Source organism: Humulus lupulus, chromosome 2 (genome assembly GCF_963169125.1).
Source record: "Humulus lupulus chromosome 2, drHumLupu1.1, whole genome shotgun sequence".
In the NCBI taxonomy this organism is placed as follows: Eukaryota; Viridiplantae; Streptophyta; class Magnoliopsida; order Rosales; family Cannabaceae; genus Humulus; species Humulus lupulus.
In genome coordinates, this window is record NC_084794.1 from 263,580,011 (window position 1) to 263,602,227 (window position 22,217).

Below are 22,217 nucleotides of genomic sequence, written 5' to 3' on the forward strand. Positions count from 1 at the left end.
TATTATTTATTGTATTAATTTTTTTTTTTACTTTTATTGTATGTTTCTTTTTCAAGTCTGGGTAAGGTAACCAATTAATCGATTGATTACCATTCACGTTTTCACTTTAATTTTTTTTTCTTTCTAGATCTAGGTTAAATAAATAACATGCTATCATGAAGGGCAGTTATCCTGAGAGGGGCAACCTGTTACCATAAAAAGGGCAAGGTTACCTAAAAAATCTAAAATTATACCATATAGAATAATGTGATTGTAACTGATTACTTATCTCAAATCTGGAAGAAGAAAAAACATCAAATTTGAAGAAAAAAATAAATCTTATATGATCTTAAAACAATCGTTAAAGCTAAAAAAAAATTATTGAAGAAAAATAAGAACAATTCATCAAAAAATGAAGAAAAATATATATTTTTAGTAACATAGGTAATTGGTTACCTCAAAAAACCCATAAATGTACACATATCTGAAGAAAAAAAATCAGATCTAAAAATATTAAACGAGCAAACCATATTTGATCTGCAACACAAGAGGAGTATAAACTAGATTTTCAATTATATGAGTAATCATATACCTAAAAGTCATAAAAATTTAGGCATGTTAGTAGTTACTTTCCATATCTAAAAAAAAGGTTTAGATCTAGGAAAAAAAACCAAATCTGAAGTTTGCAGCTACAAAAGAAAAAGAAGGAGGAGTTGTGGATGAACATTGTCGGCAAAAGAAGAAGACGAAGTAGGAGGGGTTGTGGATGAATGATTTGTTGGATTAGCTTATACAAGATCTTTATTTATTTTCATGTATATCTAATATTAAATAAATTAATACAAGATAGCCTAAAACATGTTTCTAAAATTGAAATCAAAGATAAACAAATAATATAATACTTACAGTATACACAGCGGAATTAAGAGTCTTTCCTTCAGTTTCTCTAATTCTTGTATCCTTTCTGTCGCAGAGTATTATCAAGAAACTGAACCGATCTTCTATTTTCTTCACAATCTTCCAATGTATCCTTAGAACCACCTAGACTAGTGTGGGCAATTCTCAACACATGAGATAGATATAGAGAGAAGAAGAGAAAATAACAAAGTGGCTTAGAAAATGACTTGTGTTTAGAAAGAATATAAAACTATCAGAAAATTTGACTTGTAATTTCTCAAACTTCTGTTTTGACTTCTCTCTAAGCACTCCTTTTATAGACTCAATTAGGCCATTTAATTTAATTAAAAAATCAATAAAATAACAGCCATTTTGAAGCCTTAGGTCGAAATTATCATGGGCTAAAGACCCGTGAAATTTCTCATTTGATTATAAGCCCATTGGACTTAAAATCAAGATTTGTATTATTTTCTATTGATTTAATTAATTAAATAATTATTTAAATCATTTATCAAATTAATTATTTATAATTTGAACCTTGATTTAAACTTATTTATTAATTTAGATACCAATTTATCTTAATTAATAAATCTGCCATAATTTCTCATTTCTTCTCAAAATTACACAACTCTGTGAAACTATCCAAAATTGACCTGGTCAACTTTGCTAATTCTAATTGATAATTAAATCAATTAATTGAGACTATCTAGATGATTTTATCCAAGGTACAATGGGAACCATGGGCCTATGAAATCAAGCTCCAATAAGTTATCATAAATCTAACAAATAGATTTACTAACTTATTAATTCCCCGTGACTCCACTATATACTCGGAATTGCACTCTTGACTTCATAGAACGCTCTATAACAAATATAGATACGCTATTAATTATCCATTGTTACAACCATAATTGTCACTCAATCCACTATAGACGGTCTACAATGAGATATGACTAAAATATCGTTTTACCCCTCATTGTATTTTATCCTTAAAACAGTTAGTTCCTTGTAAATGATATTTCAGTAAACTAATTTAATTACTGAAATAAGATCTCTATCATTTATCACCTTGAACCAAACTAAAAGGAAACCATCGTTTCACTTCTTCATCAGAAGCTATAGATGTTCATATCTATGATTAACACTCCCACTCAATTATACTACCGAGTTCCCAAGATGTAAGTATGGGCTAGTCCGTAGGGTAAGCTGGTAACGAACAAGTCAAAGAACTCAAATAATACAATCAGTTAGAATACTAACCACTCAGGATTGAGATTGAATTGACCTATGGTCAACTATATGATATGACTAGAATAGATAATAACAGTATGTTTACTTATCTTATCAATTGTCAATATCGGTCCTGTCCGATGTAACAAATACATTCGATTTTATCTACTTTGCTAATGTTCTGGAAAGAACATAACACTGTAATGTGTAAGTAGATCATATCGTAGATTGGCAAGTCAGTGTAAATCCGGTGCACTGACTAATCTTAGGACTAACTTATTTTGAACATATAATCATATTTATATTCTACTGTGATTACGTCACTATAAATAAGATTAGCTATATGCTCGGGATTTAATAGAAGTTTATATTAAACAAATAATCATGAAAATAAACACATGTGAGCAAAGTGATTGACCAAGTCAAAAAAGGATTTCTATTCTTTTATTGATAATAAAATGAGATTACAGAGAATTTAAGTTTTAATTAGGGCATAAAACTTAACATGATTTTGGCAAAAGAGGAAGACGAAGAAGGTTGGGAAGTTGTGCATGAACATTGTTGGAATCGTCGTTAGAGCTTTAGAATGTTGCTGGATTTTGGTTGCTCTTAATCTGAACTTCATGGCTGGTGGGAGGGATTCACCCTTGGTTTTTGTGGAAGAGATTGGAATAGTAATTCCCAATATACCCTTGTTTGGCTGTCATATTTTGCTTTAAAATTTAGATCCCTATTTAGTTTATTAGCATATTTGTTTTTTCCTAAATTTTTAACTATTGACACAATTATTCATCAACCAAAATAAAAGAGCAATTAAGTAGAAATAATAGTTTAAGAAATGTAGAGAAGAACATGGATTTTTTACGTGATTTATTAGTTAAATCTACCTAATCTATGAGTCACTTTTATTGAGTGTTCTAAGTTAAACTTTGAGAAGCAATTTCCCAGATTTTGAGTATAAGAATTGTATGTGAAAAAATAAATGACTAATCCAAAGTATTTATAGATTGGGTTTAGATACTTTACCCCATGATTTTAGAGGGAAGTTACATAAAAATATAAATTTAAATTTGAATTACAAATAAAATTAGTTTAGCAACATAAATTTATAAACCGGTCCCTTAAAAATAGGCACAACTTACTTAAATATAGCTTCCCGACACTTTGAAAACATGCTTTTGAGCCAATATGTATCTTATTTGTGCTGGTATAAGCCTTGTTCGAGCTAATTGTCATTTAGCTTTCGAATATTCTCTTATAGTGATTTAATCTTTCGAGTTAAACCTTCACTTTTTGGGTAGAAGAGGCATTATACCGCTTTCTAGCAATATTGTTGGTAGTAACTTCATGTTTCCGAGCTCATCACAACGTTTCCTAAGCTTACCATTCGAGAAAAATGATTCGTCATGAAATCAGGGTATAACATTAACTTTTCCCACTTATTTGCAAATGGTAAGTGTATATCCCATAAGTCTGAAAAAAAAAATTCCAAAGAAAATAGACATTTTTGAAAGAAAAAAAATTCTTTGGGCCTCTTTTGTTAAATAAGGCCCATAAAAGGAGGTGAAGACCACACAAATAGCCGTAGTATGCCGTTCCACTGAATAGTTTCCATCTTTCTTCCCCTAAACCCTGATTTCACCGTACTTTTTTAGTCCGCTCTCTACCAGACCCGCCGAGGTAACTCAGACACTACAGTAACACTGGACTCGGTCCTTGGAAAGCCATGAAATCTGTACTGATTGCTCGCAGATTCTCTAGGTTCTTCAAGTCTCCGATTTTTCTCAACTCTGACCGGTTTCTCCCTCCTAATGTTCAAATCTCCGAATCTTTGTGTACTTCTCTTCAATGGCGGAAGAACAGCACTTTCTGTGCTCAGATACCGTTATTTTCTGGTACCTTCTAAAATTATCATTGCCCATTTAATTTTTTTTATACAATAAATCCATTTGCTGGCTAAAAAGTGAAATTCCGGAAATGATATTGAGTTTGTCGAGAACTTTTTTTGTTTTTAATTAATTTTAAACATTGAATTTCATTGGGTTGCTCGTAGAAGTAAATGAAATTTCGATCTTTAAGTATTTTTTTTTGTCGGGTTGTTTTCTCTTTGAAAGTTGGGTGCTTTTTAATTTTATTAGGGAATAGTTGAGTTGAGCTCTTTCAAGTGATTTTTCTCAAGTAGTTTCACCATCAACAATTGAAGTCAATATGATCAAATGAAAAGATTTGTGAATGAGGTTGGCATGTTGCAGGCACTCATTCAGAGGTAGAACAACGTGCATTGTCAAAGAGGACGCTGCCACGAGCAAATTTTTCATCAATTGCAAGTATTGTTGAAAGCAGTCCCACAGGTTGTTGATTTTCTTGACCCAAATGGAACGGCATTTGTTTTTCAAGTTCTTGTAGTGAGTTTTTGCCTTGCTATTTGGAATGCAGAGGCTGTGAAGGAGCTCTATGATCAAATTATCCAATCCGTCGTTGTTAAACGAACGATGTCTCCAAATGCTTGGTTATGGTCTTTGTTAGAAAATTGTAAAAACCATGATGATATCAAGCTTCTGTTTGATGCTTTGGAAAACCTCCGGCGATTTGTTAGTTTCTAACTTCAAAGCTTTAGAGTGATCTCAACTTCTTGTATTTGATAGTGAAGTTTGAAGTTCACTCCTTTGATTGTTCTATGCTTTGGTTTTGGTTGCAGAGACAGTCAAATCTTAGAATTCCTGATAATTTTAATGATAACCTCTGCCGAGAAGTTACCAAGACATGTGCACGTGTGGGGGCCCTTGACTTTGGTAAGCCAGATGAATGTGTTTTCAAGAATGTTTTCTCTTAGTTATATAATTATACAAAATTTATACAGTTGTCTTTCTTGCATTTTGGTGCATGAAACTCTATACACTTCTTTTTAATCTGTGCGTTCTGCTGGATGCATTTCTATAAAATACTTTACCTTATATTTGCAGGCAAGAAAGCCTTGTGGAAGCATAATGTACATGGATTAACTCCTAGTATTGGATCAGCCCACCAGTTACTGGTAATGCATTTAACTTTTCTATGTTGATTTTAACATCTAACTGTTTGGTACAGTTGCTTTGGTTCTCTAGCTCTTGGCATTTGTATTTACAGATACTTTTCTGCAACATGATTGTAGCTACATGCCAAGGAGCACAACGATGATAAACTTATGGTCGAAATAATGAAACTTCTAAAGAAGAATGACTTACCATTACAACCTGGTACAGCAGATATTGTTTTTAGGTAAGTAGGCTAGTCTCAAGCGTTTTTTTTAAAAAAAAATTATATATATTTGTTTATTCATAAGTGTTTATATTAGGTTTTGCGTCAAATTTAAATGAGCTGAACCTTGAAAATAATTTTTTGCAAAATCCTCTTTGATATGTAAATTCGTATCCCCTTGGACTGCTGAATCCGATATGTCATTGAAGTAAGTTTATATCTTTATTTCTCATGGATTTGTGTATAGTTGCACGCGGGCATGTCTATAAGTATAATAACCTTACTTTATTATACTAGTAATTAGATTTCAAAAGTTTTTCAGTAATATTATGTATTTCCATCTCACCTGTGTTGGTACTGACTTCCAAGTCCAGTCAGATTCGAGATTTGTTTCTATATACTTATTGGCTACTGTCATTGTACTATATAATCTTCTGTTTTCCTCAAATTTCTTTGATGAGGTTCTCTCTATGAAATTAATTTGAATTTGAATTAAATTGGTGCAGCATTTGTTACAACACTGATAATTGGTCATTGATGACTAAGTATTCAAAAAAGTTTGTCAAGGCTGGAGTCAAGCTACGGCAAACCTCTTTTGATGTGTTGATGGAATTTGCTTCTAAAATAGGTCTTTCCATTTTCATTGCTCACTCTGAACCCCTTTCATGTTATGTTATTCCTAATGTATCTACTTACATTTACACTTTAACTATCTCATGTTATTGTTTTTAAAACTTTTCAACTGTTTCTGTTTGTAGGAGATGTTGAATCACTATGGATAATTGAGAAATTGAGATCTGAGTCTATGAAGCAGCACACTCTTTCAACCGGCTTTTCATGGGCTAAGGTAATGACTTGCATGTTCACAGTGACATTTATATTGAACTGTTTGAATTGTGAAATGGACACGGATGTTTCAAGAATCAGATGTTTGAGTTGAGGGAAGCAGCTGCATGGTAAAAGCACTTCTGAAGAAGTATTAGATAAAGTAGTTTCTTTAAAAGTTTATACAGTCTATTAAGTTTAAAGATTATACAAAGAAATAGTAAAAGAATTGTTTTGATGCTTGTCCATGTGATATAACATTGTAATTGTTATGATGCTTACGTTGTAGTTTTTGTGTTTACAGGGGCTTCTTTTAGAACGCAAGCCAGAGGCTGCTGCTACCATCATTCAAGTCCTAAACCAGGTGAGTTGAAAATGCAGCTAACATTTTTGTTTAAATGAAGCAAGTCTCCTCTACCTCTTTTTTTTTCCTTTTTCAGAAAACATAACATTTGACGTATACTTCACAGTTGTGGATTAATATCTTCATAAGAAAATAGTTTCTGTTCAATTACTAATTGTTGACACTGATTTATGCAAGCCAGGATCTATCTGAGGCAAAAAAGTCAAGTATCATGGTTGAACTACAAAAGCTGGTAAGTGAGTGGCCCGTGGAGGTTATCAAGCGCCAAAGGGAAGAGAACAAGAAGGTAGATAGTAATATTTTTAGGTTCTGTAATTTATGCTGTTTTTTTTCCTTTTCTGAATTCTGAAAATCTAGAATTATTATATGATATTGATAGTGGGTTTCCAAATATAAGCTTGCTTAACCGTAATGTTGTTTTCTGATTCCCAGGAATTAGCTAAGTCTTTGCAAACTGATATTCCTGCCATGTTCAATGTGCTCGTAAACATGGGATTAAAAGCAAGTGTAAACATGGAAGACCTCACTGGCAAAGGAGGTATTCCTAGTTAGAGCTCCTGAGGCAGATCATGATTAAAACTTTCTTCATTGTTCATTCATAGAACAGACATACACACTAGGTGTACCATCCCCCATCAGTCTCCTCCAAGCATAACAAATTGTTCTTCATTACCCTTTTGGATGTAATACATTCCATTCAGCAAATTTTGGTTTTGCCTTCTAATTTTTTATACGTCCACACTGTACAAATCTGCGTGTATAGTGGAGGGGTTAATGGGGGAATAATAATAGACCCTAATTGTCATTTTGGTTGGTTTGCCATTTAGACGTGAACTGAAATGAAGATTGATTTGGGATTTGAGTTAAAAGATGCAAGCTATTTTTTACTTGTAACATGTCATACTGAACATATATATAGCATGGTAAGCTAAGCTCCCCTTCTCCCTCCCCTTTTGAGTAAGCTATAAGGTGTCTTGATGGTATAACTCATCATTTGGAGATCCTGAGATCAGGAACCTTGGAGTTTGTTAATCTTTTAGCTAAATATAAACTACTAGTTATGGTTTTTCTATATGATCTACGGAAGTGATCTTTATAATCAAAGCAGGCTGATAATACTGGTGCTCTCTGACCCAATAGGAAAATGTGGAGTGGGCTTCAAGGTAACTTGCATAGTTGCATACTTGCATTGTGCCTAACATTAATGAGTATGCAGCATCTAACCTTTCAACCTCTCAGCTAGGCAAATTCTATTATCACAGTTCCACCACAATTCATAACTGTGTTTTGTTGTTTGTACATATTTTTTTCCTAATTGCATGTTTAGTTTTTGCTTACAAACTATTTTCTGTTGTTTTCAAATAATTCCAACAAGTTGCGCTCATCAAGCAAACTACTTATATTCAAGTGGAAAAGGAACTACTGTGCATCAAAATTCGCCAATCTGACCAACGATTGTCCAGATTTCGTTCAACGTTTACTCAGTTGATTGTAGCCTTGTGGCTAAGCTTTTAGCTTTAGCTTAAACTTTTGTAGCTTTCCAAAAAATAACTTATATAAGCAAAAAGCTCTTTTCATTGGGAAACCCAATCAAAACCTCTAAAGTACTTTTAAAATTTAATACGCATAAAAGTGCTTTGAAAAGCTATATGCCAAGCTTTATTAAAATTGGTTTTCTTATGATCTTTCAAGAGTTCAATTTACAAATTGGACCATGTGAAATGGCAATGGTTTGGGTCTCAGTCACTTTACCAGCAGTACAACAAATATAGGTCCTTTTCATTTTGAGCACTGTTTCTATTCTGGTAGAATGGTACTTTCACTATGCTATTATTATAAGGGGAAATAGACAAAATAAGAAAGATGCGGCCTGAGGCTCAACCTCACATGGCCTTGAGCAAACTGAAGCCATTAACTCCTGTCATTAGCCTGTTTTTGTTAATATGAACAAGTTTTCTTATAAGTGATTTCTTGTCACTGTCCTAACCACACCCCACAAAGATTCATATCCCTACACCCCTACCTATTCCAAAAGTATACCCTAAAAATCCACTCTACAAGATCAAAATGTCTCTCTTAATCTCCTCTACAGTATTGCTTTCATTACCATTCACAAAAGCAGTGACAGTAAGAGTCAAATGGGTATGGTTGACTACAACATTTGCAGTCAAAACTTCAACCAAGTGCTTATGGAACACCATGAAAATCTGAGTCACTAAACCCTGTCGTTTTAGGCTCTGTATTCCAAAGAAGGCAATGTTACCAGAAAATGTAACACTGACAGATAAATTTCTGCTACTACTTGTACATGGCAAAATCTGCTTCCCTTTTTCTGCCATTGGTTCTGACGAGGAGCAGGAGGAGGATTCCTTGAGCTTCTCCAACATTTTCTTTTTCTCTTCAAGGTACTTTATGTACTCAGTTGCTGCATGAAGAACCTTCTCCTTTGAAGCCTAACCAAAAGAAAAATAAAATGAGAAAATATGTACTCAAAAGTTAAAAACACAAAAAGGGCTGATGTGTAAAATGTTTGACATGAGAAGTTCTTGGCATTGTGATGTTAGTATTGAAAACAAACAAACTGAAGAAAACCCATCAACCAAAATCAATTACAAATCAACAAAATCTATTTCATTTTGATCAAGTAACACAAAAAAAAGTAGAGAATATTATTACGAAATACAAGAAGTACCCATTACTCTTCTTGATCACGGAACTTGCATACTCAAATCAAATTCAAAAGAAGAAAATAAAGAAAACCCAATTGAGAAGATCAAGTCGAATGCTTAAAATACCACTTTCAACATTAATATATTGATAAAATAGCATTGGGAAAGACAAATTAACCTTGGGAAGAAGACCCGGGACCAAGGATTCAAGAAATTCATAACTCTCATTCAACTTCACTCTTCTGTCTCTTTCAGGAATTGATTTAGTTCTAGCTCGCTTTCTCGAGCTAGAATCCTCCTGAGCAACAACAATGGCAGATTCAAGTACTGATGAAGGCTTAAACTGTGACAATGGTGGAATGACAGAGTCACTATAACCTTCCATTATGCCCAAAACCAGTTTACTTATTTCTTCTTCTTCCTCCTCCTTATTCGGCTCTTCTTCTTTGATCTTTCGTTTTCCTTCATTTTCCATTATAACAAACAGCTTAAGCTCTACATGAGAGAGAGAGAGAGAGAAAGTAAAAGAGTGAGAGGAATGGGTTGTTGTGATTGGTTTAAGGAAACTGTTATAATTTGTTCTGAAACAGAGATTTTCTTGCAGAGTCAAGTAGAAATATGCTTTTGTACGTCCAAAACCAGCCATATGGTTTTGATTCTCTTTGATTTTTGGTCATCATTTCAGATTTTTTTTCTTTCTTTTTATATATGTGTAAGTGTGTGATATTCATATAAATATTTTTTCACTGGAAAAAATAAAAAGAAAAAGCAGTACACCAAAATCTTGTAACCTATTTCAAGACTATAGATAGAAAATGAATTATTTATCAAGATAAGATTATTGGGCAAATTTTTTAATAATGTGAAGAAAAAGAAATTTATTGTTTTTACTTGCTTCTTTTAAATGGTACTACTTACTTGTGATATGTTCGGTAAAAAAAAAACTAATGGGACCATGATTGACAGATGTTATTTTATTTTTATTTTTTTATCCTTTTGGGTAAACAAATTGTGTTTTGCTAAAATGGGAAAGTAGGAAAATGATATTAAAAACTTGACAGTTTCCAGTCTTTGCTGAATATGTAGGGGAATCACTGTCCTTTCAGATAAAGCACATGATCTCTCTCTCATCTATACAAGGGAAGGGAATGTCCAAAATCAGAACTTCATTTTATTTTATTTGTTTAGATAAGAAATTATTGCAAAATCAGATTTGGGTGTCGTAAAATAATGAAATGAAGTTCTTGCTTATTTATCACTTCTTTAATATGGTGGAGATTTGAATCTTAAACCTCAATACTGAAAATTGAAATGTGGTCACTTGTGAGAAAAATATAAATCAATATTTCCAGCATTCCATATTATCTTTTAACAATTTAATAAATGTTGTATTTATATATATATATATGTCAATTTTTATGTACCTTCACTTTAAGTCCTATCGGTAGGACTCTTAGTGTTTCTCAACCCGTGAACAGTTTTCAGCGCGAATTTTTTTTATGACCGTATATATTGTAGCTATTTAGAGTATTCTGCAAAGTTTCAGAAAATTCCGAATAGTTTACAGTACCGAAAACTAGGTTCAAACATGTTGATTTTCACGCGTATAAAAATAATTAGTCACGCGTGCAACAACATGTTTGAACCTAGTTTTCGGTACTGTAAACTATTCAGAATTTTCTGAAACTTTGCAGGATGCTCTAAATAACTACAATATACACGGTCATAAAAAAAAGTCGCGCCGAAAACTGTTTACTGGTCGAGAAACACTGAGAGCCCTACGGTAGGGCTCTTTTCGAAGGCGTTACCAAAAAAATTTCTTATATATATATATAATATTTTAAATAATTATGTGTGAATCATTATTCTAAAAGATGAATTACGGAGAAACTTTTTATCTATATTGATGTTTGTTACACTTAAATTTTTATGTAATTTTTTTGTGGCGAAAATTCTTGTAGTTAGTATTTTGGTACACAATTTGTCCCTAGTCGTCAGTTGTGTCAGTGGTGCCACGTAATAGATTGGATAAAAAAAAAAAACCATATAGAGATATAAGTACTACAAATATGACTACATAAGAATTTAAGTGCTATAAATATGACTATATAAGAATTTTCGCTATAAATATCTCTATTTCATAATATTATTTTTTATCTAATATGGTGCGGACATGTGGCATCGTTAACATAGTTAACAGCCAAAGACTAATTGTGCACCAAAATATTAACAACAGAGATTTTCACCCTCAAACAAATTACTTAAGAATTTAAGTGTTACAAACATCACTACATAGAAATCTTCGTCGCAATTCTTCCTTACTCTAAATGCATAAATATATATATATTTATATATTTTGTCGGAATTCAAATTCATATGTTAAGTTCATAATTAATCAAATATTTTTAGTAAAATGAAACTAATTTCTACCATTAAATAAAAAATTTAAAAATATATGGTAAATATTAATATATTTATTGAATATTGATTTATTTATATATATATATAATTTTTTAGAGTAGAAATTACACAAAGTATGGCATTTTTAATTTTTTTTATAAAGATAAAGAAATTTTAACTTTGTTAATTTTTTATGGGATTAGCAAGGGTATTAATGTTATTTTAAATGATTTTATTATTTTTATTTTTTTTTCTCCTTCTTTTGTCATGTTCTTCTTCTCCTTCGTCAATGGAGAAAGATTTGGATTCTTCGTTAATGGTGAGATTCAGACTTCTTCTACTTCTTAGGGTTTTTTCTTCTTCTTGATTTTCAATTCTGTTTTTTTTCCTGGTATAGTCATTGGTTACTATCCCATTTTATATATATGCCTCTAATTTATAGGTTCTCTAGTTTAGTAACCAATTGTTATTTTTCTACTGCAAATATTAGTAACATGTTACTATGTACGCTGAAAATGAGAAAATTGATAATCGGTTACTCTGACATTTTTCTTTTCAAAATATTAGTATTTGTTACCATGCACTCTAAAACTAAGGGACACTAGAAACTAGTTACTCTAGCATCTTTTTTAAAATATTAGTAACAGGTTACCAAGCACTTTAAAACTGAAAAAAGTGGTAACTAGTTACTCTAATGTCTTTATTCTCCATAAATATCATATGAAAATTCTTATATTTTGTATATTTTTTACTCAGTTACCATATTTTGGTGGAAAATTTGTTTTTCTCATATATATCTATGTATATACATATATAACAAAATAAAAAAATCTCATAAATATGGAGAAAAAAAACCCTAAAAACGAATAAAATTTTATGGTTAACAGTAAAAATATTACTCAATATCTTTGCTAAATGGAGAAATATCCATGCATTATTTTTCAATTTAAAGAGTATTATTGTAAACATTTTATGTAAAAGATGCATGTGTGAGTAAAGATTTACCAACTACTCGAACCTAAATTTGGCCCATGTCTACGAAGTTTTGACTTTTTCTTTTTTTAAACTTATATCTATAATTTTAAGCATTGTACACCCATTTCATCTCTGTTGAAGAAATCTACAAGGCTCGTTATCGATGGTCTTCCTTAGCCTCGTGTCCTTGGATATATACCTTCATCAAAGACAACGCTGTCCAGAGCCATGAATCTAAAGACCACCTTCAACAGCCCATCTCACGTCAGTACAAAAAGCATGAGCTATACCGAGAACATATGTTCTCGGTATATGCATTTTCAGATATGCCGGATATTTTCGCGTGTTAGGAAAATGGTAAGTGACTATACATCAATAAATTTCTCAGAAGCATGCGACCCTTCTTCTTCTTCCTCTTTCCCTCATTTTTTACAGAGACGAATCTCTCTCATCTTCTACGCCTCTCTCCACCGAAAATGCTCCATTCCCATCTCAAAAATCTCATTTTTAAGTCCAAAACTCTCCCAAGTTAAGGGGTTTCTCTCTATTTCTTAAGGTAAAGTTTATTTCTTCATTTATATTTATATATATATATTTATAAAATGGTAATCTATTTTTGTATTTTGTAGATTTTTTATTTGAAGGTGTTGATGCGATTTTTCTTGAGATCCCGTGAAGAATTTGAAGTTGGCTTGCTTTTTCAAGATTCAAAGATAATTTGTTTTTAATTATTTTGTTTTGTTTGATTTTTTTTTTCAATTTTTGAATGATTTATGTTTTTTTATATAAATGAATTAATATTAATTTTAATAAAAATCTGTTATTATATTAAGGTGAATGTTTTTATTATTAGATTTTAAAAATATTTCTTAGTAAAAATGAGATTAGGAATTAGAAAATTGTTAGATTATTAATTAGTATTTTATTTTTGGTATTAAAATGGATTCTTTGTTGGTTTGGTAAATATTATATACAAAATTAAATTTAGTAGATTATAGAACTTATAAATTGTATTTTAGATTACTTTTAGGTGAATTACTTTTAGTTAGTCTTATACTTTAATAGTATATTTTTGCAATTAGATTTAATATATGCTTCAATATTATATTTTTTGTATGTAATTTGACTTTTAGTTATAAAAATATGTTTGCAATGTTCTGTTGTTTTGTCTGGGTATTTTCTGGGTGTTGTTTGCAGGTTTTTTATTTTGGGATAGATGAAAATATAGTTATTATGCTGTCGATTTTTTTTTATATAAATTTAGGATATCAACTAAAATGCTTAATAAAATAAATTTTCAAGTAAATTTAATATATTTTTTAGTTATGATGAAAATAAATTTTATAAATATTAGTGAACATTTTCATGTTAAATATTAAATATAAAACTGATTAAAATTTATTATATAATTGATTGAAAATAATAAAGTAGTTTAATTTAGAAGAAGAAAAAAAGTAAACCTAATACTTTTAAAATAATTGTTATTCTAATCAAAATAATGGTAAAATTACTAAATATAATATTTAACCAAAGATTAATTATTAATAAATTTAAATAATTAAATATAAACAAATAAAGATAATTATTAAACATATTACAATTAGATATCATAATTCATTGAAAATAACATAAGATATTATAAGACAAAAAATTTATCTATGTGTTTGTCTTTGGTAATAAGAAATTATTACCAAAGATAGGATAGTGTGTTATTATTACATAATGATAATTTTTTAATTATTTCTATTTTCACTAAGCCTTAGACCCATTCGGAGAGGGTGAGTCATTAATGATTCTTAAATTTGCCTCTCTCTGAATTGTCCAGTTCGGACAGTTTGGGATTACTATATACCTATAGTGTGATTTGTTACTTATTTATTGTTTCATTTGTAGAGATTTCGGTATGCATCTCTTTTGTTCTCATAAGTGGGCATGCTTAATTTTAGTTTGCGCACTTATGAAAACTATGGAGAGGTGCTGCCGAAATTTTTACAAATATGTAACAATATTATGAGTGTAAATCACATTATATGTATATTGTAAACCTAAATGGGATAAGTTATTTATCCTTATAGAAATGGAGTGAAAATGTGGATTAGGACACACACACAAATTGATTGTAAGTTTGATGATAAGTGTTCCATGCAGTGCTACACTCATACAATGTCAATCGACAAGAGCTGGATTAATTTGACAAATCGATTATCTGATGAGTACGAAGCTGATGTGATGGATTTTCTTCAGAGAGTTAGGTAGTGCATTGACTCAGGGGGATTGGTGAAATGTCCGTGTAGGAGGTGTGTCAACGTTGAATTTTAGACGATTGATGTATACGAAAATCATCTCTTTGTAAATGATTTTCTACGGAAATATACCAATTGACATTGGCATGGAGAGGATGAAATAATACCAATGAGGAAAGTGATAGATCAAAATGATGAAGATGAAATGATGGATGTTCTCAATGATGTTATGCAAAATGACAATGACGAATATGAAGAAAATGAGCGCGAACAAGAGATACCTACAACATACTACATGGGTGGGCAACATTATAACGACTTGTTTGTTGAGATCGAGGCTCCATTATTCCATGGGTTTCAAAATTACATATCATTGAATTTCCTAGTGAAGTTGATGCATTTCAAAGTGTTGGGCAAAATTCCCAACAAAATATTTGGTGAAATACTGGAGTTGTTACATGATGCATTTCCAGCCCCAAATAAGCTTCCAAAATCACATTATGCAGCGAAAAGGTTGTTGCGTAAACTTGGATTGTGCTACGAGTCAATCCATGTGTTGCAAACATGATTGCGCACTGTTTTGGAAAGAACATGCTGGAAAAAGCAAATGCCTTGTTTGTGGGGAGGATCGGTAGGTGGATAAGAACACCAAGGGAAAGAAAGTGCCTCGTAAAGTGATGCGTTATTTTCCTTTAACCCCTAGGTTAATGCGAAAATATGCATCGAGGCACATTGCTCAACATATGAGATGGCATCACGAGCAACGTATAAAAGAAGATGGTGTATTGTGTCATCCTGGTGATGGGAAAGCTTGAAAGGACTTTGACTGAAATAATCCAACGTTTGCAATGGAACCTGGGAATGTGCGCTTGGATTGGATGCAAATGGATTCAAGCCCTTTGATAATATGAGTCTTTCTTATAGTATGTGGCCGATTAAGTTGACGACATATAACTTGCCACCATGATTGTGCACGAGAGAAACTGATTTCATGATGAGCTTATTAATTCCAGGACCTCATTCGCCAGGAAAAGATTTTGATGTTTTCTTAAGACCATTGATTGATGAGTTAAAAAAATTATGGGTGACCGATGTACAGACTCGAGATGCAGTTAATGGTAATTTCTTCACTCTTCAACCGCCTGAAGATGACGAATTGTCTTTGGTACAAACTGTTGGGGTTTTATGCCCTAATTAAAACCCAAATTTTTTGTAATCTCATTTTATTATCAATAAAAGAATAGAAATCATTTTTTGACTTGGTCAATCACTTTGCTCACATGTTTTATTTTCATGATTATTTGTTTAATATAAACTTCTATTAAATCCCGAGCATATAGCTAATCTTATTTATAGTGACTTAATCACAGTGGAATATAAATATGATTATATGTTCAAAATAAGTTAGTCATAAGATTAGTCAGTGCACCAGATTTACACTGACTTGCCAATCTACGATATGATCTACTTACACATTACAGTGTTATGTTCTTTCCAGAGCATTAGCAAAGTAGATAAGATCGAATGTATTTGTTACATCAGACAGGACCGATATTGACAATTGATAAGATAAGTAAACATACCGTTATTATCTATTCTAGTCATATCATATAGTTGACCATAGGTCAATTCAATCTCAATTCTAAGTGGTTAGTATTCTAACTGATTGTATTATTTGAGTTCTTTGACTTGTTCGTTACCAGCTTACCCTACGGACTAGCCCATACTTACATCTTGGGAACTCGTAGTATAATTGAGTGGGAGTGTTAATCATAGATATGAACATCTATAGATTCTGATGAAGAAGTGAAACGATGGTTACCTTTTAGTTTGGTTCAAGGTGTTAAATGATAGAGATCTCATTTCAGTAATTAAATTAGTTTACTGAAATATCATTTACAAGGAACTAAGTATTTTAAGGATAAAATACAATGAGGGGTAAAACGGTATTTTAGTTCTATCTCATTGTAGACCGTCCATAGGGGATTGAGTGACAATTATGGTTGTAACAATGGATAATTAATAGCGTATCTATATTTGTTATAGAGCGTTCTATGAATTCAAGAGTGCAATTCCAAGTCTATAGTGGAGTCATGAGGCATTAATAAGTTAGTAAATTTATTTGTTAGATTTATGATAACTTATTGGAGCTTGATTTCATAGGCCCATGGTCCCCATTGTATCTTGGATATAATCATCTAGATAGTCTCAATTAATTGATTTAATCATCAATTAGAATTATCAAAGTTGACCAGGTCAATTTTAGATAGTTTCACAGAGTTGTGTAATTTTGAGAAGAAAAGAGAAATTATGGCAGATTTATTAATTAAGATATTAATAAATAAGTTTAAATCAAGGTTCAAATTATAAATAATTAATTTGATAAATGATTTAATTAATTAAATCAATAAAAAATAATACAGGCCTTGATTTTAAGTCCAATGAGCTTATAATCAAATGAGAAATTTCACAGGCCTATAGCCCATGATAATTTCGACCTAGGGCTTCAAAATAGTTATTATTTTATTGATTTTTTAATTAAATTAAATGGCCTAATTGAGTCTATAAAAGGAGTGCCTAGAGAGAAGTCAAAACATAAGTTTGATAAGTCACAAGTCAGATTTTCTGATAGTTTTAGATTCTCTCTAAACACAAGTCATTTTCTAAGCCTCTTTGTTATTTTCTCTTCTTCTCTCTATATCTATCTCATGTGTTGAGAATTGCCCACACTAGTTGTAACGCCCTACTTCCTTAGAGCCGTTACTAAGTGAGTTTTAAGACAAAACAGTGTGCAGTGAACTCGCTAACCGAGGTTTTGAAACAAAAGTGTGACTAATTAAAAGTTAAGGCTGTAATCTTAGAAAAATGCGTTGTTTCAATAACACTTCTAGTATTTAACATTTGGGATCCCAAAATAAGGTTTGAAAACTATTTACTTCTTAAAATAAGTTTACAATTGATCAGTTATAAAAATCATAGATTATTACAACCATTTTCGAATAAACCCCCAACCAAAGCAGTCGGGCAGGCCAAACATGTACGCGTCGCTTCACGCTCTCCGTACTCATGGTTGGTTGACCCAGACATTGCCCTTACCTGCAACACAGAGCACCCGTGAGCCGAAGCCCAGCAAGAAAACTCATGCAGTACATAACATATGCAATCTATACAGTTTATCATATCAGATAATCCACAGATAAACAAGTCAACCATTAGACTAAGCAAACACGGCCATGCCGCCCCAGAACCCTTACCGCAGCCTGGGGTCTCGGTCCTCACCGCAAGGATCTCACACATATCCTCTGGGTCCCGGGCCCTGCCCTAACCATAAGCATCCCATGTGCTAAGTGTTACTTCCGGCCCCGCTGCCGTTCTCGGCCTTGCCGCCCTCGGCCATGCCGTACATTTCGTTATAATCATATATAGCACAAATCAAGCAACATTCAAACAAATACCAATTTATTCAAATCTGCACCCTAACATGTAATGCAATATAGGGTCGTGCCCTGCAATCATCTCATCATGCAATATAGGGCCGTGCCCCGCAATCACACTATGGGCCCATGCCCTATCCTACGGGTGTTATAGTTTTCTTACATTTCCAATCAATAGCTTAGAACACCTGACTCCTTGAGCACGATCCCACTCGAGCCATAGCGCACACCTAAGCACAAATATAAGTCAAAGTCAACACCGAACCCCAAGTCCGAAAACCTAGCCTCGGGACCAATCCCGAGCCCCCGGGAAGTCCTAAATCCCCAAAACAAAGTGGCGGAAACGAGCCCCGAACCCTAGGTCAAAATTCCTCTCAAAACCCAAAAATTTCACCTCTGTGAACAGTGCAGTGCTACAGCGCTCTAAGGAGAGCGCTGTAGCGCTACAAGCAGAACTCACCTCCCCAGAACAGGGGCTAGCGCTACAGCACCCACTGACTAGCGCTGTAGCGCTAGTTGCAGCCCAGAAAACCCAAAATCGCATTTCTGCGATTTCTTTCAACCAATCTCAAACCAAACTTCCCCAAATCTTTACCAAACTCAAAATCAAGCTTATGAACACTCTCCATTCATCCCAAGCATCCCAAATCCTCAAATCCCAAGAACATTTATCCCAAATCTCAAAATCTACCATGAACAACCCTAAGCTCAGAAATTCAGTCAACAACAAAGTTAAAGGCTTAGAATTCTTACCATTGATGCAAATTTCGACCTTGATTCAACCCTAGGCCTCCCTAGCTTGTTCATCATCAAAGCTTGCCCAAAATTTTCCTAAAATTCCCATCAACTCAGCTCAAAACACAACTCAAACCATCAAAAACCCTTAAAACTGAAATCTCTAAAACTTACCTCAAAAGTTGATGTGTTCTTGCCAAATCTTCAAGTCTAACCCAAGATCCTTGATGCACAGCCTACCATCGCTCTCCACTAAGCTTTGCTCCAAGAAAAATGGAGCGGAATGGTGCAAAAAATGCACAAACCGACCCTTGTGAAAACCCCTCTGTTTTCCCTATTTTCTTCCTTTCCTTTTCTTTCTTTCTCTCCACAGCCAACACTCTCTATAAATCCCACTAAGTGTAAAGCCTCATAAATCAATCTCTAAAAGCCAAATGACCAAAATGCCCACCCTATTAAATTCTAAATCCTTTTGTCCAAATAGGGCCATTTTAGTCATTTTACCCAATTCCCGCTAATCCTCAAGTGCCTCCAATATTTTCCCGTTGATTTCCAACACCTGATAAACCACCAAATAAATATCCCCCATCATCAAAATAAATCTCAATCTATTCTCTGAATTCCTGCTTATACCCCCAGGCTCGCCCCGAGCCGGGTATAAATTCCCATCATGACTTTCCGCTGGCCTGCTCACTGGGATCGCCTCGAGTCACAAATCACTGATGCACCCACATACCACTGTGGTCTCAACAATCATCACATATCAATGCAGTTATGCCCAACATGGCCAAAATTACAATTATGCCCTTCTAACACGATCCGGGCCTACATGCATACCAATATACATAGTCATGCATCTCAGATAAACAAATAGTCATATAACATGCTTTAAATCATAACCATGCATTAAACTCATTAAAATCACACATAAATCCCAACCTGCCCTCTTGGCACGCTAATCAAGGCCCTTAAGCCTTAATAGTGATTTTTGGGTCGTTACACTAGTCTAGGTAGTTCTAAGGATACATTGGAAGATTGTGAAGAAAATAGAAGATCGATTCAGTTTCTTGATAATACTCTGTGACAGAGAGGATACAAGAGTTAGAGAAACTGAAGGAAGGACTCTTTAATTCCGCTGCGTATACTGTAAGTATTCTATTCTTTGTTTCTCTTGAATTAAATTTTAGAAACATGTTTTAGGCTATCTCGTATTAATTTGTTTAATATTAGATATACATGAAAATAAATAAAAATCATGTATAAGCTAATCTAGCACAAACTGTCTTCAAAAAACGACGTGGCCATCAGAAAGGATATGGGCGTATCCTTAACATAATTAAGGGACCAAACTCCATTTACTATTGATCCTCCACAAACTAGAGATGAAGAGATGATTGAGATTAGAGAGCGTGTTCGACAATTAGAGGAGCACATCTGGACTCATTGTATCACCCCGGGATCTCAATGTGCCCCACCACCACCTGATGATCCCAATGTTAGAGCACCGAGTTAGTAGGACTTATGTATGAGTTTTATTATTATAGACTATTACATTTTTATGTTTAAGACAACTCTTTATTTTGATTGAGTAAACGTACTCTTATGTTTTTATTTATATGTTTAATATAAGTGTTTTAATTTTAATCTATTGTTTTATATTTAATTTAAATTAAATTAATAAATAAATAAATATTGCAGAAAAAATCTCGATTCAGTCTACACCGAGGACAGTGTCCTCGGTATGGCCCCACTACATGAAAAATTGGACAGGTTCCACCGACGATATTGTCAACTCTCTACCGAGAAAATTTTTCCTCGGCACCAGCTACTCCGAGATCATATTTAATGTTCTCGGTAGAAGTTTACCTCTACCGACGAGGATGTATCGAGAACTTTCTACCAAGGACAAGTTCTCGATCGGCATAGTGTCTACCGAGGACATGCGTGCTTCTACCGACGACGTTTGTTCTCAATATAGCCCCTGTTTTTTGTAGTGCGTCCTTCGAGCCCGTCTCGTCAATGCTTTAGTGGACGAAGACTTCAATAGGTAGAAATCATGGTACTTGTTGTCAAAGGAGATAGATAGACAATTAGGAATTGCTATCGAGAGAGGAAGATAGGTGGGCGACGATTGGGACTTAGGACTAATTAAGAGAGAGAGAGAGAGAGAGAGGTCCAACAGATAGAAAAGAGGGTCCTAGGTTTTTTTTCACTCACTTTGGGCCTTTTTTTACCTTGACAAATATGACAAAATAAAGTCAGCTAATAACCAACGTTGTTGAATGAATGTCGTAAAACTCCTTACGACCCCAAGCTTAGAACAAGAGCAACTTTCAATGGCAGAAACAATCAAATGCATGGAAAATGAGAACACACAACACTTACACTGGTTCAAACCAAGAAATGTCCTATGTCTAGAAAGAGCTCCCCCATGAGAACGTTTCACAAAAAGAATCATAACATGTTACAAACATAGCCATGGTAATTTTTCCACAGCAACCTTCAACCCAAGTTTCTACATACACAACAATGGTGGAACACCCTTTGCCCAAAAAATTAACCGGATAACCAAAATGCATGCCAAGAAACAATACCTTTCTCAAGATAAACCAATCAAAATACTTGTCGACACAATCCTACCTAGTAGAAAAACTCATATGACAAAGAACCCTTCTTCAACCTTTCACTCTTGCTCTCAACAATGAAGGCTCTCACTCTTCACACAGAAATCTCTCACTACAATGTAGCTCTCCAACTCTTGTGTTTCTCTCTTTTGATCTGAAAACAAAGACACGTAATGAGTAACTTATTTTTCAAGACTAAAGAAACATACATAAACATAGACAATTAACTTAATTAAAAGAATTAACTCAAACTAACCACAATAAATTACAATCTCCAACAATGAGTTTATGGCGTCAATTCATAATCGACGCCATGGGTCAAAACACATATTTTAGAGTGTCATTGTTGACGGACACCTCAAATCTACAAATATCTAATATTTTAATCATTGTTTTTGATGGATACAAAACAATAATGCAAAAAAGATAATTGTAGTTGTATTATATCATCAATAAAAAATATGTGTCATAATCATTACTTCATAAACTTTATACTCAAAATTTAGAATGTGTCATGCTCTTTAATTTATAATATATATACAAAATTTTGGTTTACTTTCAAGAAATAAGAGTGCTTATTTATTTGTTTTTTTTTAAATTAAAAT

General features: G+C 33.0%; 2 protein-coding genes across 2 annotated transcripts; one reads left to right on the forward strand and one right to left on the reverse strand.

Moving 5' to 3' along the window:
- Positions 1–3,695: 3,695 nt before the first annotated feature.
- Positions 3,696–7,401, forward strand: LOC133819334 (uncharacterized). The gene is made up of 11 exons (XM_062252545.1): positions 3,696–4,001; positions 4,359–4,457; positions 4,543–4,697; positions 4,805–4,898; positions 5,070–5,140; positions 5,258–5,364; positions 5,850–5,971; positions 6,102–6,190; positions 6,473–6,532; positions 6,714–6,818; positions 6,965–7,401. Exons 1-11 carry the CDS (start codon positions 3,833–3,835, stop codon positions 7,082–7,084), a joined length of 1,191 nt encoding a protein of 396 aa, XP_062108529.1. The 5' UTR covers positions 3,696–3,832; the 3' UTR covers positions 7,085–7,401.
- An 843-nt stretch (positions 7,402–8,244) lies between these two features.
- LOC133819335 (basic helix-loop-helix protein A-like) lies at positions 8,245–9,811 on the reverse strand. The gene is made up of 2 exons (XM_062252547.1): positions 9,380–9,811; positions 8,245–8,985 (listed from the first exon to the last, which is right to left on the reverse strand). Exons 1-2 carry the CDS (start codon positions 9,674–9,676, stop codon positions 8,587–8,589), a joined length of 696 nt encoding a protein of 231 aa, XP_062108531.1. The 5' UTR covers positions 9,677–9,811; the 3' UTR covers positions 8,245–8,586.
- Between the last annotated feature and the right edge of the window lie 12,406 nt (positions 9,812–22,217).

Excerpts from the sequence above, each read along its gene's own strand:
- LOC133819334 (XM_062252545.1), top strand. The coding sequence starts at position 3,833 with ATGAAATCTGTACTGATTGCTCGCAGATTCTCTAGGTTCTTCAAGTCT. Across the intron at positions 4,002-4,358 it reads TCAGATACCGTTATTTTCTG|GCACTCATTCAGAGGTAGAA; the intron begins GTACCTTCTAAA and ends GGCATGTTGCAG. Across the intron at positions 5,972-6,101 it reads GGAATTTGCTTCTAAAATAG|GAGATGTTGAATCACTATGG; the intron begins GTCTTTCCATTT and ends TTCTGTTTGTAG.
- LOC133819335 (XM_062252547.1), bottom strand. The coding sequence starts at position 9,676 with ATGGAAAATGAAGGAAAACGAAAGATCAAAGAAGAAGAGCCGAATAAG. Across the intron at positions 8,986-9,379 it reads TCCCGGGTCTTCTTCCCAAG|GCTTCAAAGGAGAAGGTTCT; the intron begins GTTAATTTGTCT and ends TCTTTTGGTTAG.